The sequence below is a fragment of the Bos mutus genome, chromosome 19, assembly GCF_027580195.1.
Source record: "Bos mutus isolate GX-2022 chromosome 19, NWIPB_WYAK_1.1, whole genome shotgun sequence".
Lineage (NCBI taxonomy): Eukaryota > Metazoa > Chordata > Mammalia > Artiodactyla > Bovidae > Bos > Bos mutus.
Window position 1 is genome coordinate 9,328,850 of NC_091635.1, and position 13,479 is coordinate 9,342,328.

The 13,479-nt window shown below is 45.8% G+C and overlaps 1 protein-coding gene across 1 annotated transcript; it reads left to right on the forward strand.

Annotated features, from left to right (window-relative positions):
* The first annotated feature begins 3,831 nt into the window (after positions 1–3,831).
* On the forward strand, positions 3,832–11,153 carry BIRC5 (baculoviral IAP repeat containing 5). Its single transcript, XM_005910326.3, has 4 exons — positions 3,832–4,015; positions 4,342–4,451; positions 5,941–6,058; positions 9,896–11,153. Exons 1-4 carry the CDS (start codon positions 3,905–3,907, stop codon positions 9,983–9,985), a joined length of 429 nt encoding a protein of 142 aa, XP_005910388.1. The 5' UTR covers positions 3,832–3,904; the 3' UTR covers positions 9,986–11,153.
* The last annotated feature ends 2,326 nt before the right edge of the window (positions 11,154–13,479 follow it).

A 13,479-nucleotide genomic window follows, 5' to 3' on the forward strand; every position in this document is an offset into this window, starting at 1 on the left:
CTCTTACAACAGAGGAAAAACATGTTCACAAAAGGTTTGGTGAGACTAGATGGCCATAAGGTAATATCTAGCACTGATGATTTACAATCTCAAAATTGCTTTGTTGGATCATCACAGTGTCCACCAGGATTTGTTGCCAACTATTTAAAAATCCAGAGAGTTTACATAGAAAATTTGCCTCTGTGATAAATAGATGTTTGGTCTTTGTGCCTGATTCTTGGCACACAGCTCCTAAAAAACCTTTGGAATCTCTCAAGTGATAGGAGAGTCTCTTGTAATGAGCAGTTCTTGGCAGGCCACTAGACAGTGGCCAGAAAGACCAAACCTTTAGACGCCAGGAGGTTTCAGCCCCACCTTCCAAATCTTCAGAAGTGGAGAGGAACTGGTGACTCAGTCACCAAAGGCAAATGATTCAATCAACCAAGCTTGTGAAACCTCCATAAAAACCTCTCAAAAGAGGATGTTCAGAGAGTTGGAAGGCTGGGGCCTCTGCCTGAGGCTGGGTACCAGCTACACAGGCCTTCTCTGAACCCAATCTGGTTGAGCCTACAGGCAGATGCCTGCTCCCTGGGCGATCATTTCTATTATGCAGGCGTACTGTCCTGGGCTGTTCACTTCCTTGAATCACATTCCTATCCCCTCCCACCTCTCTGAGAGGACACCAGGTCTCCTGGAGGGAGGGCAGTGGGCATTATTTCTTTTAACACAAGGCTTCACCTCTGTTTACTGTTCATGGGGTTCTCAAGGCAAGAATACTGAAGTGGTTTGCCATTCCCATCTCCAGTGGACCACATTCTGTCAGATCTCTCCACCATGACCCGCCCATCTTGGGTTGCCCTAAGGGCATGGCTTAGTTTCATTGAGTTAGACAAGGCTGTGGTCCTAGTGTGATTAGATTGACTAGTTTTCTGTGAGTATGGTTTCAGTTTGTTTGCCCTCTGATACCCTCTTGCAACACCTACTTGGGTTTCTCTTACCTTGGGCATGGGGTATCTCTTCACGGCTGCTCCAGCAAAGCGCAGCCATTGCTCCTTACCTTGGACGAGGGGTATATCCTCATCACCGCCCTTCCTGACCTTCAACGTGGGACAGCTCCTCTAGGCCCAAGTGAGAAATAGATTTAAGGGCATAGATCTGATAGATGGAGTGCCTGATGAACTATGGAATGAGGTTCGAGACATTGTACAGGAGATAGGGATCAAGACCATCCCCATGGAAAAGAAATGCAAAAAAGCAAAATGGCTGTCTAGGGAGGCCTTACAAATAGCTGTGAAAAGAAGAGAAGCGAAAAGCAAAGGAGAAAAGGAAAGATATAAACACCTGAATGCAGAGTTCCAAAGACTAGCAAGAAGAGATAAGAAAGCCTTCTTCAGCGATCAATGCAAAGAAATAGAGAAAAACAACAGAATGGGAAAGACTAGAGATCTCTTCAAGAAAATCAGATACCAAAGGAACATTTCATGCAAAGATGGGCTTGATAAAGGACAGAGATGGTATGGACCTAACAGAAGCAGAAGATATTAAGAAGAGATGGCAAGAATACACAGAGATCAGATCAAATTAGTCGCTCAGTCGTGTCCGACTCTTTGCGACCCCATGAATCGCAGCACGCCAGGCCTCCCTGTCCATCACCAACTCCCGGAGTTCACCCAGACTCACATCCATCGAGTCAGTGATGCCATCCAGCCATCTCATCCTCTGTCATCCCCTTCTCCTCCTGCCCCCAATCCCTCCCAGCATCAGAGTCTTTTCCAATGAGTCAACTCTTCACACGTGGTGGCCAAAGTACTGGAGTTTCAGCTTCAGCATCATTCCTTCCAAAGAAATCCCAGGGCTGATCTTCTTCAGAATGGACTGGTTGGATCTCCTTGCAGTTCAAGGGACTCTCAAGAGTCTTCTCCAACACCACAGTTCAAAAGCATCAATTCTTCAGTGCTCAGCCTTCTTCACAGTCCAACTCTCACATCCATACATGACCACAGGAAAAACCATAGCCTTGACTAGACGAACCTTTGTTGGCAAAGTAATGTCTCTGCTTTTGAATACGCTATCTAGGTTGGTCATAACCTTCCTTCCAAGGAGTAAGCGTCTTTTAATTTCATGGCTGTAATCACCATCTGTAGTGATTTTGGAGCCCAGAAAAATAAAGTCTGACACTGTTTCCACTGTTTTCCCATCTATTTCCCATGAAGTGGTGGGACCGGATGCCATGATCTTCGTTTTCTGAATGTTGAGCTTTAAGCCAACTTGTTCACTTTCCACTTTCACTTTCATCAAGAGGCTTTTGAGTTCCTCTTCACTTTCTGCCATAAGGGTGGTGTCATCTGTATATCTGAGGTTATTGATATTTCTCCCGGCAATCTTGATTCCAGCTTGTGTTTCTTCCAGTCCAGCATTTCTCATGATGTACTCTGCATATAAGTTAAATAAACAGGGTGACAGTATACAGCCTTGACGAACTCCTTTTCCTATTTGAAAGCAGTCTGTTGTTCCATGTCCAGTTCTAACTGTTGCTTCCTGACCTGCATACAAATTTGTCAAGAGGCAGATCAGGTGGTCTGGTATTCCCATCTCTTGAAGAATTTTCCACAGTTTATTGTGATCCACACAGTCAAAGGCTTTGGCATAGTCAATAAAGCAGAAATAGATGTTTTTCTGCAACTCTCTTGCTTTTTCTATGATCCAGCGGATGTTGGCAATTTGATCTCTGGTTCCTCTGCCTTTTCTAAAACCAGCTTGAACATCAGGAAGTTCACGGTTCACATATTGCTGAAGCCTGGCTTGGAGAATTCTGAGCATTACTTTACTAGCGTGTGAGATGAGTGCAATTGTGCGGTAGTTTGAGCATTCTTTGGCATTGCCTTTCTTTGGGATTGGAATGAAAACTGACCTTTTCCAGTCCTGTGGCCACTGCTGAGTTTTCCAAATTTGCTGGCATATTGAGTGCAGCACTTTCACAGCATCATCTTTCAGGATTTGGAATAGTTCAACTGGAATTCCATCACCTCCACTAGCTTTGTTCGTAGTGATGCTTTCTAAGGCCCACTTGACTTCACATTCCATGATGTCTGGCTCTAGGTCAGTGACCACACCATCGTGATTATCTGGGTCGTGAAGATCTTTTTTGTACAGTTCTTCTGTGTATTCTTGCCACCTCTTCTTAATATCTTCTGCTTCTGTTAGGTCCATACCATTTCTGTCCTTTATCGAGCTCATCTTTGCATGAAATGTTCCTTTGGTATCTCTGATTTTCTTGAAGAGAGAAGAACTGTCCTCAGGACTTAGAAGAGATATCTAACTCCTGAGGAATTCTGGTGGAAAGGGAAGAACAAAGTGACAAGGATCAATTTCTGGATCTCCAAGAAGTCAATGAAAAGATTCGATAAAAGACTTGATAAAAGAGTGAACAGCTCACTCCAGCAAGGGTGGAGGTTAAGCTGTAGACTTCATCTATGTGACTGTCACCTTTTCCCCGGATGATGCATGCCTTCTAGATGGACGGGCCTCAGCACATATTCCAATCTGGCCAGTACAACGCCTGGGGAAGCTAGCACTAATGGTTTCAGGAATGGGGTACCCACAAAACCAATAGAGTTTGCAGGCTGAAAGAGCTTAATCCATTCGTGCTCGCAGGGGCCACTCCCTGAAACTATCACGGAGGCTTCAGCACATCCCCAGCTTCTATTCCCACTACTCTTAGCAAGTAGTAAGTGCGGGGCGTGGTTCGCTCGGTGGCGCATGAGCAGCTGCGGAGTCACGCCGCGAGAGGACTACGACTCCCAGCATGCCCCGCGCCACACAGCTTCCCACTTCCCAGAAGGCAGCGGGAGGCGCGTTCCCGACATGCCTCGCGGAGGCCGTCAACCGCTGGATTTGAATCGCGGCACCGCTCGGCGGCGGCGGGATGGGTGCCCAGTCTTTGCCTCCGGCCTGGCAGCTCTACCTCAAGGACCACCGCGTCTCCACGTTTAAGAACTGGCCTTTCTTAGAGGGCTGCGCCTGCACCCCGGAGCGGGTAAGACCTCCCCAGGTCCTCCCCGCCCCAAGAGTCCCGCCCCCGTCCTGAGGCGACAGGTCCCGCGGACTCCAACCCTTCCGTGGCTTTTGGGCCCGGGGCGACGTTTCCGTCGGACTCCAATCCTTCTGTGGGCTTCTAGGCTGTGAGTGACCTCTCCCTCGGGCTCCGGCCTTTCTGTGGACTTCCGGGCCCGGGGCGACCTCTCCCTCGGGTCCCAACCCTGCTGTGGGCTTCCAGGCCCGGGACGACCTCTCCCGCGGGCTCCGGGCCCTCTGTGGGCTCCCTCCTCCGCGCTGGGGCCTGAGCTGAGTTCTCCCTTGCAGATGGCCGCGGCAGGCTTCATCCACTGTCCCACTGAGAACGAGCCCGACTTGGCTCAATGTTTCTTCTGCTTCAAGGAGTTGGAAGGCTGGGAACCAGATGACGACCCTATGTAAGTCCCGCAGGCCGGCCTCACTGGGCTTCGTGGGTGCCTCAGTTCCATGGGACCTTTTGTTTTGTGTTGGGCTCCTCCAAAAAAAAAAAAAAACAACAAACCATGAATTTTGAAGGATTAGTGAAAGAGCGTCAGCTTTCCAACCTCCTTTGTGCCCTAAACAGTTATTGTCATGGATGAGTCTGCTGCTGGCACTTTGGTGATGCTTTCAACCTAATCCAACCCGATTTGGCGGAATATCCTTCTGTGTGGATGTTAAAGAAAGGCATTTTCCTGTGGGTTCTTGATACCTTTTAAGTTAGAATGCTGGAGCAGATCCTGCTGTGACCTAGAGCTGTCCAGGTGCCTTTCCTGTTTTAGAGTTTTTAAATCTGAAGCTTTATTATCTGGACTATCATTCATACAGCAGAAAAACCACACCTTAAAGTGTACACTCTGTTGTTTTGGATTTTGTTCTTTGCGTCTAGTTTATGTGTGTGTGCCTGTGTGTGTGCACATATTCATACAGACAGCAGCTGTCTTCTGTAATGTAATACCCCATTTTTCCCCTCCCATTTTTTTCCCCCATCAGAATCAGTAGCTTCCACAACTTGAATTTTTTTGCCCTAGAGAATCTCTGGAGTTGTTTGTCGTCTTGGCAGGAAGAGTATTACTGTTTTTTTAGTAACGTGTTTGCTCTTGTGACCCGGTATTGACTGGGATGGCATGGTGATCATACCAGGGATCAGTGGAGAAATACTGGTTGTATTCTTGGGAGTGGATTTCCAAGTGCTGTAATGTTTTCAAATTATATAGTTACTATTGGCTGTCCTCTTGGAATTTGTGTGGCTGTGTGTTTCTTCCAGATTGTTCTGGGTTGTTGTTGTGGTTGTTTGTTCTTTTTGGCTTCATCAAGTAGCTTGTGGGATCTTAAGTTCCCTAATGAGGAATTGAACCTGGGCCCTCAGCAATGAAAGTGCAGAGTCCTAACCACTGGACCACCAGGAAGTCCCCAGACTGTTCTGGTTCTAGTGCAGTCTGCTATGCAGGGATAATTCCCACTGGAGAGAATGGTAGTATAGGCACAAGAATTCCCTGGAGAAACCAGGCCAGTAGTGCCCTTTCTCTGAACCAATAGATTATGTAATAAGTCCAATAAAATGAGATAACTGCAAACGGTTCCTGGATGATTTTTAAGGGCTTTAACATGTGGTACCTTTAGATTTACACCCTGTAATGCTTTTCCTACTGCTTGCTAAAGGACTCCAGATAGAATATAACAGCCATAGGAGGGGAATGGGGGGTGTCCACAGACCAAGAAGATGCTGAGATGAGGTATGTGGGAATGTGGGTCTGGGCACTGGTTCCATCCACTTCAGAATTCATACTCTGCTCCTGAAGCAGAGCAGCGTGTGTCTCTGAGGTGGGGAGGGAGACTGGTGGTAATGAACTCTTCTCCCTTTACTTCACTGTCTCTGTTGACATGCTCGTGTATTGTTTTTTCTAGAGAAGAACATAAAAAGCATTCATCTGGTTGTGCTTTCCTTTCTGTCAAGAAGCAGTTTGAAGAATTAACCCTCAGTGAATTTTTGAAACTGGATAAAGAAAGAACCAAGAACAAAATCGTATGTATCACTGGAAATAAGAACCAAGAGCAAATCCTGTTCAGCATCTTTAGTACTGAACTCCTGGTCCCTCACAAACACTGCATAGATGCTTTTCCTCAGCACTTTCTAAACCCCTCAGATATGTGTGTGAGATATAAAAGGACAGAAAAGCATATGACCTAGACTGTCACCTTGGGGTTGTACAATCAGAAAAAAATGCATGCCCTGAGTAGAGGTGCCCTCAGTGTGTGGTTACCTCTGGTGGTGGGACATGTGAGGACTAGGCTGGCATTCCTGCCTTCAGTGACAACTCAGATGGCAGCTCCTTTATACAGAGTGTGTTCATGTGTTAGCAGAGGTGAGAACAGAGGGTTTGGAGACACAGAGTAGAGAGTGTGTCAGGAAGGGGCGTTATGTGTATTGGGAGAAAACAGTGCCAGTCCTACTGGACCTTGAAGGGATCTTTGCAGGCAAACTTTGACTCTTGCACAGGTAAACTAGGTTATTGGGAGAGTGAAACCATGAGTTAAAGAAGCAGCTCCCAAACAGCCTGGGCTGTAGAGAAGTAAGGTTGCCAGAGAAAACCAGGACTCCCAGTTAAGTCTGAATTTCAGGTACACAAGGAATAATTTTTTAATATATCTCACATTTTATGTGGGTGTTTACTAAAAAATTACTTGTTTATAAGATGTTCACATTTAACTGAGCATCCTCTCTCTTTATGTGCTAAATCTGGTAGCTTTACGAAGAATAAATATTCAGGTATTTAATTGCTTTTTAGCAAAGCCCTGGGCAGGGAGTCCAGACATAACACTTGCCTCTGCCACTCACAGACTTTGTGAATTTAGACCAGTCTTGATCATAGTTTCCTGCCTATAAAATGGAGGATAGACCCCCATGGTTTCTGAGATCCTTTTCAACTTGAAAATCATGTTCTTTTTTAGAGATCAATATACATAATTCTGTCTAATATGGTACTTTTTAAATGCTAAGGACAAAATCGAAAAGTTTTTCAAGAAGCAAGAAGTCAGTGGTCAGTAAAGCTATGTATTCAGTGAAGGTTTTGGGAACTGCTGTGTTGGAATTAGGAGGAGGGCTAGAGAGGGCCTTTGAGGTTAGGGGTCAGTTCATTTTCTTTGAAGTGCCACAGATGTTAAGTGTTTAGCCATCATGGGCCACAGAGTTTCTGTTAGATATTCCTTTTTTAAAAAAATATTTACTTACTCATTTTACTTTGTGGCCGTGGTGAGCCTTGTTGCTGCACTCGGGCTCTTCCCAGCCGCAGGAGGTGAAGGCTACTCTGTGGTTGTGGTGCAGGGGCCTCTCGCTGCAGGGGCTTGTGGAGCCAGGCTCTAGGTCGGGTCATTGTGGCCCATGGGCTTAGTTACTCCTCAGCATGTGGGGTCTTCGGGACCAGGAAGCGAACTGGTGTCCCTTGCAGGGTGGATTCTTAACCACTAGACTGCCAAGGAAGCCCTAGAAATTATTCTTTGTTCGTTTTTTCCCCACAAATATTTAAAAACATAAAGCATTCTTAGCACTGGGTTAAGAACAGGCCATGGGCTGATTGGATGTGTCCCACAGGGCATATTTTGCCAGCCCTGTTCAAAGTGAAAGAAAGACCAGCTTGTGTACTTTGAGAACAGTTGTTGGAAAGCCATGTCTGTGCGCATGGGAGGAATGTTAAGGAGAGTACAGTGAGATTGCAGCCAGATTGTGCATCTCTGAGAAAGACAAAGATGTTTTGGTAGTTGAAACAAATAGGAAGACAGACACTACAGTTGTCACAGTCCAGTCCTAGAAAATTGAGTGCTTGTGATCCTGTAATCTGATGGAAGAAGGTAGTTAACCTATTGAGGAAGGTGGCTTAGGAGGACTGGAGGAGGAGACCCAGGAGATGCTGGGCCTCCCTTATCTTGGTGTCAGCAGTGGGGGCAGAACCAGATCAGAACCAGGTGTAAACACCCAGGAGAAAAGTGGGGAGATTGGAAGAAAATGGTTTGCTTCTGTTTTGCAACTGCTTTTTTGTTCACCTGAAATCAAAATACTTTAAAGTCTATGCATTTGTTTTTATTACCTTGATTAATTATAAAGTAATAAACTATCAGTATAAAATATAAAGCTTTTGTAAGGAAGAACCAAAAGCTTCACCCCCATGCCGATGGAAACCACCATTAACTGGTGTATTTCCTTCCAGATCATTTTAAATGTGTGTATTTGGGGAAATTCCCTATTGGTCCAGTGGTTAGGACTCTGCACTTCTACTGCAAGGGGCACAGATTTGATATCTGGGCAGGGAACTAAGGTCCTGCTAGTCTTGTGGTGCAGCCAATAAAAAGAAAATCAAATAAAATTCAGTTTCACTAGTGGCATTTTATCTGCTCAGTAGCTACATATGGCCAGTGATTACTTTATTGAACTGTGCAGACAATTGAACATTTTCATCATTGCAAAAAATTCTGTTGGATAGGGCTGCTCTAGTGACACCCAGTTGTGAGGTTTGTTGCAAATAATATATCCCTGATACAAAAATTCAGATCCTCTTGTTTCCTTATGGGCATATGCTTGTGAGTGGATGTGGACAGTAAGGTTTGGGGTCAGAGCCAAGTGCAGGGAATGAGTGTAACCAGAGGCCCATCTGCTTCCTGCTAGAGCTCCAGGATGAACCATCTAGAGTACATCGCTCCTGGAGGTGGGCTGGCATGCAGACCTTGTCTGTTCTCTGATAGGTGGGCTGGCATGCAGACCTTGTCTGTTCTCTGATAGGAAATAAGGTTGGGAGCTGATGTTTTAAACCATTTACTAAATTAGCAATGGGATTGCAGTGCACAGTTTTAAGACAGACATTTATCCAGGTGAGATAATTACATGTTGCAGTTTACAAATACTGAAAACAAGGAACCAGTGTTGTCTGTCGTGATGCTCTGAATTAATGAGACCCTATATTTAATTGAGATGCTGCCGGTCAGTTTGAAGGACCACTGACTGGTCAGGCAGCCACGTGGGTGCTGGCTGGTGTGCGGCCAAGGAAGAGCTGGGGCTTGGGGTCTGACCCGGTAGCACACCGTGTGCTCTGTGCTCCTGCTGCTGCATCCACCACCCTCCTTTGAAAAAAGTTACCTCTGTTGTTTTTCTTATTTAACCCAATAAAAACCTATTGTTTGTTTTTTAATATGGCAGAGAAATCAAGTAGAATGAATTTGGGAAAGAGCTTTCTGGATTTGCTGACGTGATTGTCATTTGTCCCTGTGGAGAGAGCGCTTGGCAGAATGAAAGATTGGAAGCCAGATTCAAAGAGCAACTTCAGGTGGCAGATTTTCTGTTTTAGGAGAAAGCTGATGCTTGCCAGGGAGGAGAGGAGAGCTGTGGACTTTTCTGTGGAAGCTTCAGAAGCAGTGTAGGGTAGTGGGGAAGAGTAGGGCTCTGCCACAGACTAGCGGGTAACCCTGAGCTGAATGGTACTCTGGACCTCGGCTTCCTCTTCTATATAATGGAGATAAAGGTGGCATCTACCTCATGGGACATGGAGCGGTAAGTAAGCTAGCGTGTGTGGAGCAGGTAGAATGGTACAGTACAAGCGAAGCTATCGATCAGTGTCTTCTGTTATAATTATTGTGAGGCAGCTCAGATGAGAAGAGGCATTTGAGGGGAATTCCCTGGCAGTCTGATGGTTAGGCCTGGGAGCCAGGATTTGATCCCTGTTGGGGAACCAAGATCCCTGGTTGCATGGTGTAGCCAAAAAAAAAAAAAAAAGAGGCCTTTGAAGTGAATGAGAATATTTACCCCATATAGCTGGGCATCCCTATCCAAGCATGCCTAGAGCTTCAGTTTCACGTGTGTATTCTTTATTTCCAGGCAAAAGAAACCAACAATAAGCAGAAAGAATTTGAAGAAACTGCAAAGAAAGTCCGCTGTGCCATTGAGCAGCTGGCTGCCTTGGAGTGACACCTCCCGTCACTGCTGCACGGCGACAGACACGTCGTTTCCAGGGCACACCCCTCAGCGTTACCAGTTTTTCTCTGGGGCCTCTTAACTGTGCCTTAGGAAAGCAGAACATCAACATTTTGAAATGAGAATATTTAAACTATTTTTTATTTTTTTCTTGAAGTTGATGCCAGGGTCTACTTCTGTTATATAGCTGGAGCTAAGTACAGTAACTGACCTGTCTTTTCTCTTTGGTAGTTTTCGTTTTATTGCTTCCTGGACTTAGCAGGGTGAGGGAAGACGTTTGCTTACGTGGGTAGAGCCCTTTTACAGCAACGCATTTGGGCTTCACGAAGCTGGTGACTGGCTGTCCAGCTGAGATGTGATGCCTGAATGTGATCATAGGTCCATTATGACTGGACAAACAGGATTAAGAATGCCATTTTAAGTTTCACTTGCATAATAATGTGCACTTATGTTCCAGATGTTCTACATTATCTCACATTGATGTCTGCAGATCCTGTGACCATCTCTTTTACCCCATCAGATCTGTGGTGTCACAGCAGCTCCCTTCCTCCCAGACAGATTGTACGGCCCATCCCTGCCATGCCTCTGAAAGTGCCCTGTATGTTAGGGGTTCCTTGCCATCCCATCTTGTGATTTTCAGTTTCACAGGGGTAGCCATGGGATTAGACCCCAGGCTCTGCCTCTGGACTTGATCTGTGTCAGAGTCCTTTCTGTGACTGCAGTATGTGTGACTTGGTGAGGGGGATGCAGAAGGACTGATGTCTTGAGAGTAGAGCTGGCCTCATGCTTTGTGGTCAGCTTGAAGATACTTCTGCCACGGCTCCTGGCAAGGTTGCAACATTTTTCTACAATAGACAAGGAGGTCTTTGATGCAGAAAAGCAGTGTTTCAGAGGCCTGGCTCACTGCTTCTGGATAGCAGAGCACACAGTCAGAGTGGATTCTTCCTGGGGAGTCCCGCTGTGGACCAGCTGTCATCCGTTGGGCGGGGCACACAGGGTCAGGATGAAAAATCTGAGGAAGGAGTTCATGGACTTAATTACTAATACTCTTCAAATACCTACTTTCCATTAATGATGTGCATTAGGCAACTGATAATTCTCCTGTCTTTCCAATGTGAATCTTCCTAAAGGAATAAATTAATTTAAAAAATAGATTGCAAAACCTCGTTGGGAAAAACTTTAAAAAAAAAGAAAAGCATGTTTTTTTATGTTGTTTTCAGTCTTGCAAGATCATAAATGCAATGATGTATGAGTTTCAGCCCCAGCACAGACTAAGCAAAGAGTTGGAGCAAAAAAAGCATATGGAACACCCACTCCAGCCCCAAACTGCCCTCTAACAGGATGCTTGCCTTGTGGGCTTGGGCTTGGGCCTGGCGCCTATTGAATTGGAGCTGCAGTTTCCTCACCAGTCATGCGGGGATCCTAGAAGCTGTTCAGCCTCAGCTGGCTTTTGTGTGTGTGTGTGGCAACAGGATTTTCATGTAAAGAGGAATTGGGACAAAGCCCTCAGCCAATCCTAAGATTCTGTAGTGTTGTTTTCTTATCTTGTTTGAATTATTTTGCATAACAGGATAAACTACAGTTAAAAGTGAGCACAAAGCCTTTCTTAGTCACTGGGGACACCAGTGTGAACTTTAGGTGGATTTGGAGACAAAGTAAGATAACAGGAAATATCTGGCAGAAACTGTCATGAAATTGCTGCATGGTTAGCCAGCCCTGGTGAGCTGGAGGGCGCACACTGGCTGCTCCTCTGCGAGAACAATGCAGTGGCCTGAATCCCTTCTAAACGACTTGGCTCAGAGCTATGGGGACTTGGTGCGCTGTGCAGATGATCTGTCAGCCCTGATTGGCTGTGTCTCCATTGCTCCACATCTGCGCCATGTTCACAGCATCGCCTCCGCAGCAGTCCCCTCCTCTCCTCCCCGAGGCCGGCTCACACAGGGCTGAGGCCTGATCTTCAGATGATAGATTTTATTTCACCATCCTTCATGAAGTAAAGCTGCAGGGTGGATTGTTACTGTCCTGTTGGAACCTCTGGGGGTCATCTGGGTAGTTGCTGAAGAATAAAAACTACTTCATTTCAAACACTGCAGACCCTACTGGGTTTCTTAAATATTTTTGGCTTTTCGTGGCAGTCCCTTAGCTTGCCAATTGATCAATCCCACCCCAGTGCTTGGGGAGGGATGTCCTTGCAGAGTGACAGAGCCAGCCTTGGGCTCCTGCAAGAGCCACTTGAGACAAGAGCCATTTGTGTCATCTGGACTCATTGCATGTGTGAACCAGCTGTGAAAAACGCACCTCAGACATGTTTTCTGCCATATCTCAGTAAATTGAATTTTTCCCTCCAAGTTTGGAAAATACTGCAGTGGCTTTTGTTATGGGGAGAAAAAGCATTTCAGCCTTTATATTCATCTCAGCCGCTTATTTTTTATATTTGTGCCAATCTTTAAATGAATAATAACTGATCCTTACAAACTGGCATTGCATAGAAGCTGAGAAAATGTTTTTGCTCTTTCTTTTGCACGATGGGTAATGCTGCAGTTTGTGTTGTCAGGTTGTGCTGTGGGGCAAGGCTAAGCTGGCACTGACCCCTCAGACCATCTTACAGATTTCCTCTTCTAGAAACTTATATTCTTAAAAAAAACATATCACTGGGCTTTAATGGCTGCCAATGTCCGGAAAGTTTACCAGACATCCATTAATGAAGCTTTAGGCCCTTACTAAGGGCAACAGCTTCAACTTTCTCAAATATGTGTCTGCCTCTCTGATTCTTCCAAGTCAGTGCGAGTCTGGAAGGGTTGTAACTGGTGGTGAGAGCTGTCAGGTATGGCGAGATCAGAGCCAGTGGACAGCCTGGGGAATTGGGATCCTCCATCCCCAGCGCTATGAAAGATGGCGCACCAGCCAGCCATTACCTGCAAGTTGGCACTCCTTTGGGATGTGGACCATTTGCAGGTTGTACTCACTTAAAAAAAAGTCAACAATTGCCAGTGAAGTCTATTGGGATCTTAACTACATTTTTTGGATGCAAAAGTGGAGATTTATAAATAGATGAAATAGCTTGTCCAAGATCATGTAAGTAAGAAAGCATTCAGGTTGGGTTTGAATCCAGGCAGTCTGACCCCAGAGCTGGCCCCTCACTCACTAGTGACACTGCCCAGCCTTGGGGGCTGGGGCTGTGGGCAACAGCCTGGCCCCAGGGGGCTAGTGCGGTAAACCATCCCCATTCCTTTTTTCAGACAACTTTGTTTTAAAGGTTCTCAGTACATATATGAACTGATACCTTTCTCTGGAGTATTGCATTGATCCTCACTGTACCAGACTTTAGCTTGTTATTTTGAACTAAGGTTCACAGGAAGTTGTAAAGCTAAAACAGGTTCTGTGTACTCTTCACCTAGATTTCCCAATTGTAACTGGTAAAATGTCTGGACTTGCTTCCAGCACCTAGGGTCTGAGCTGAGAGGTGAGCGGTGCAACCCAGCAAGCTC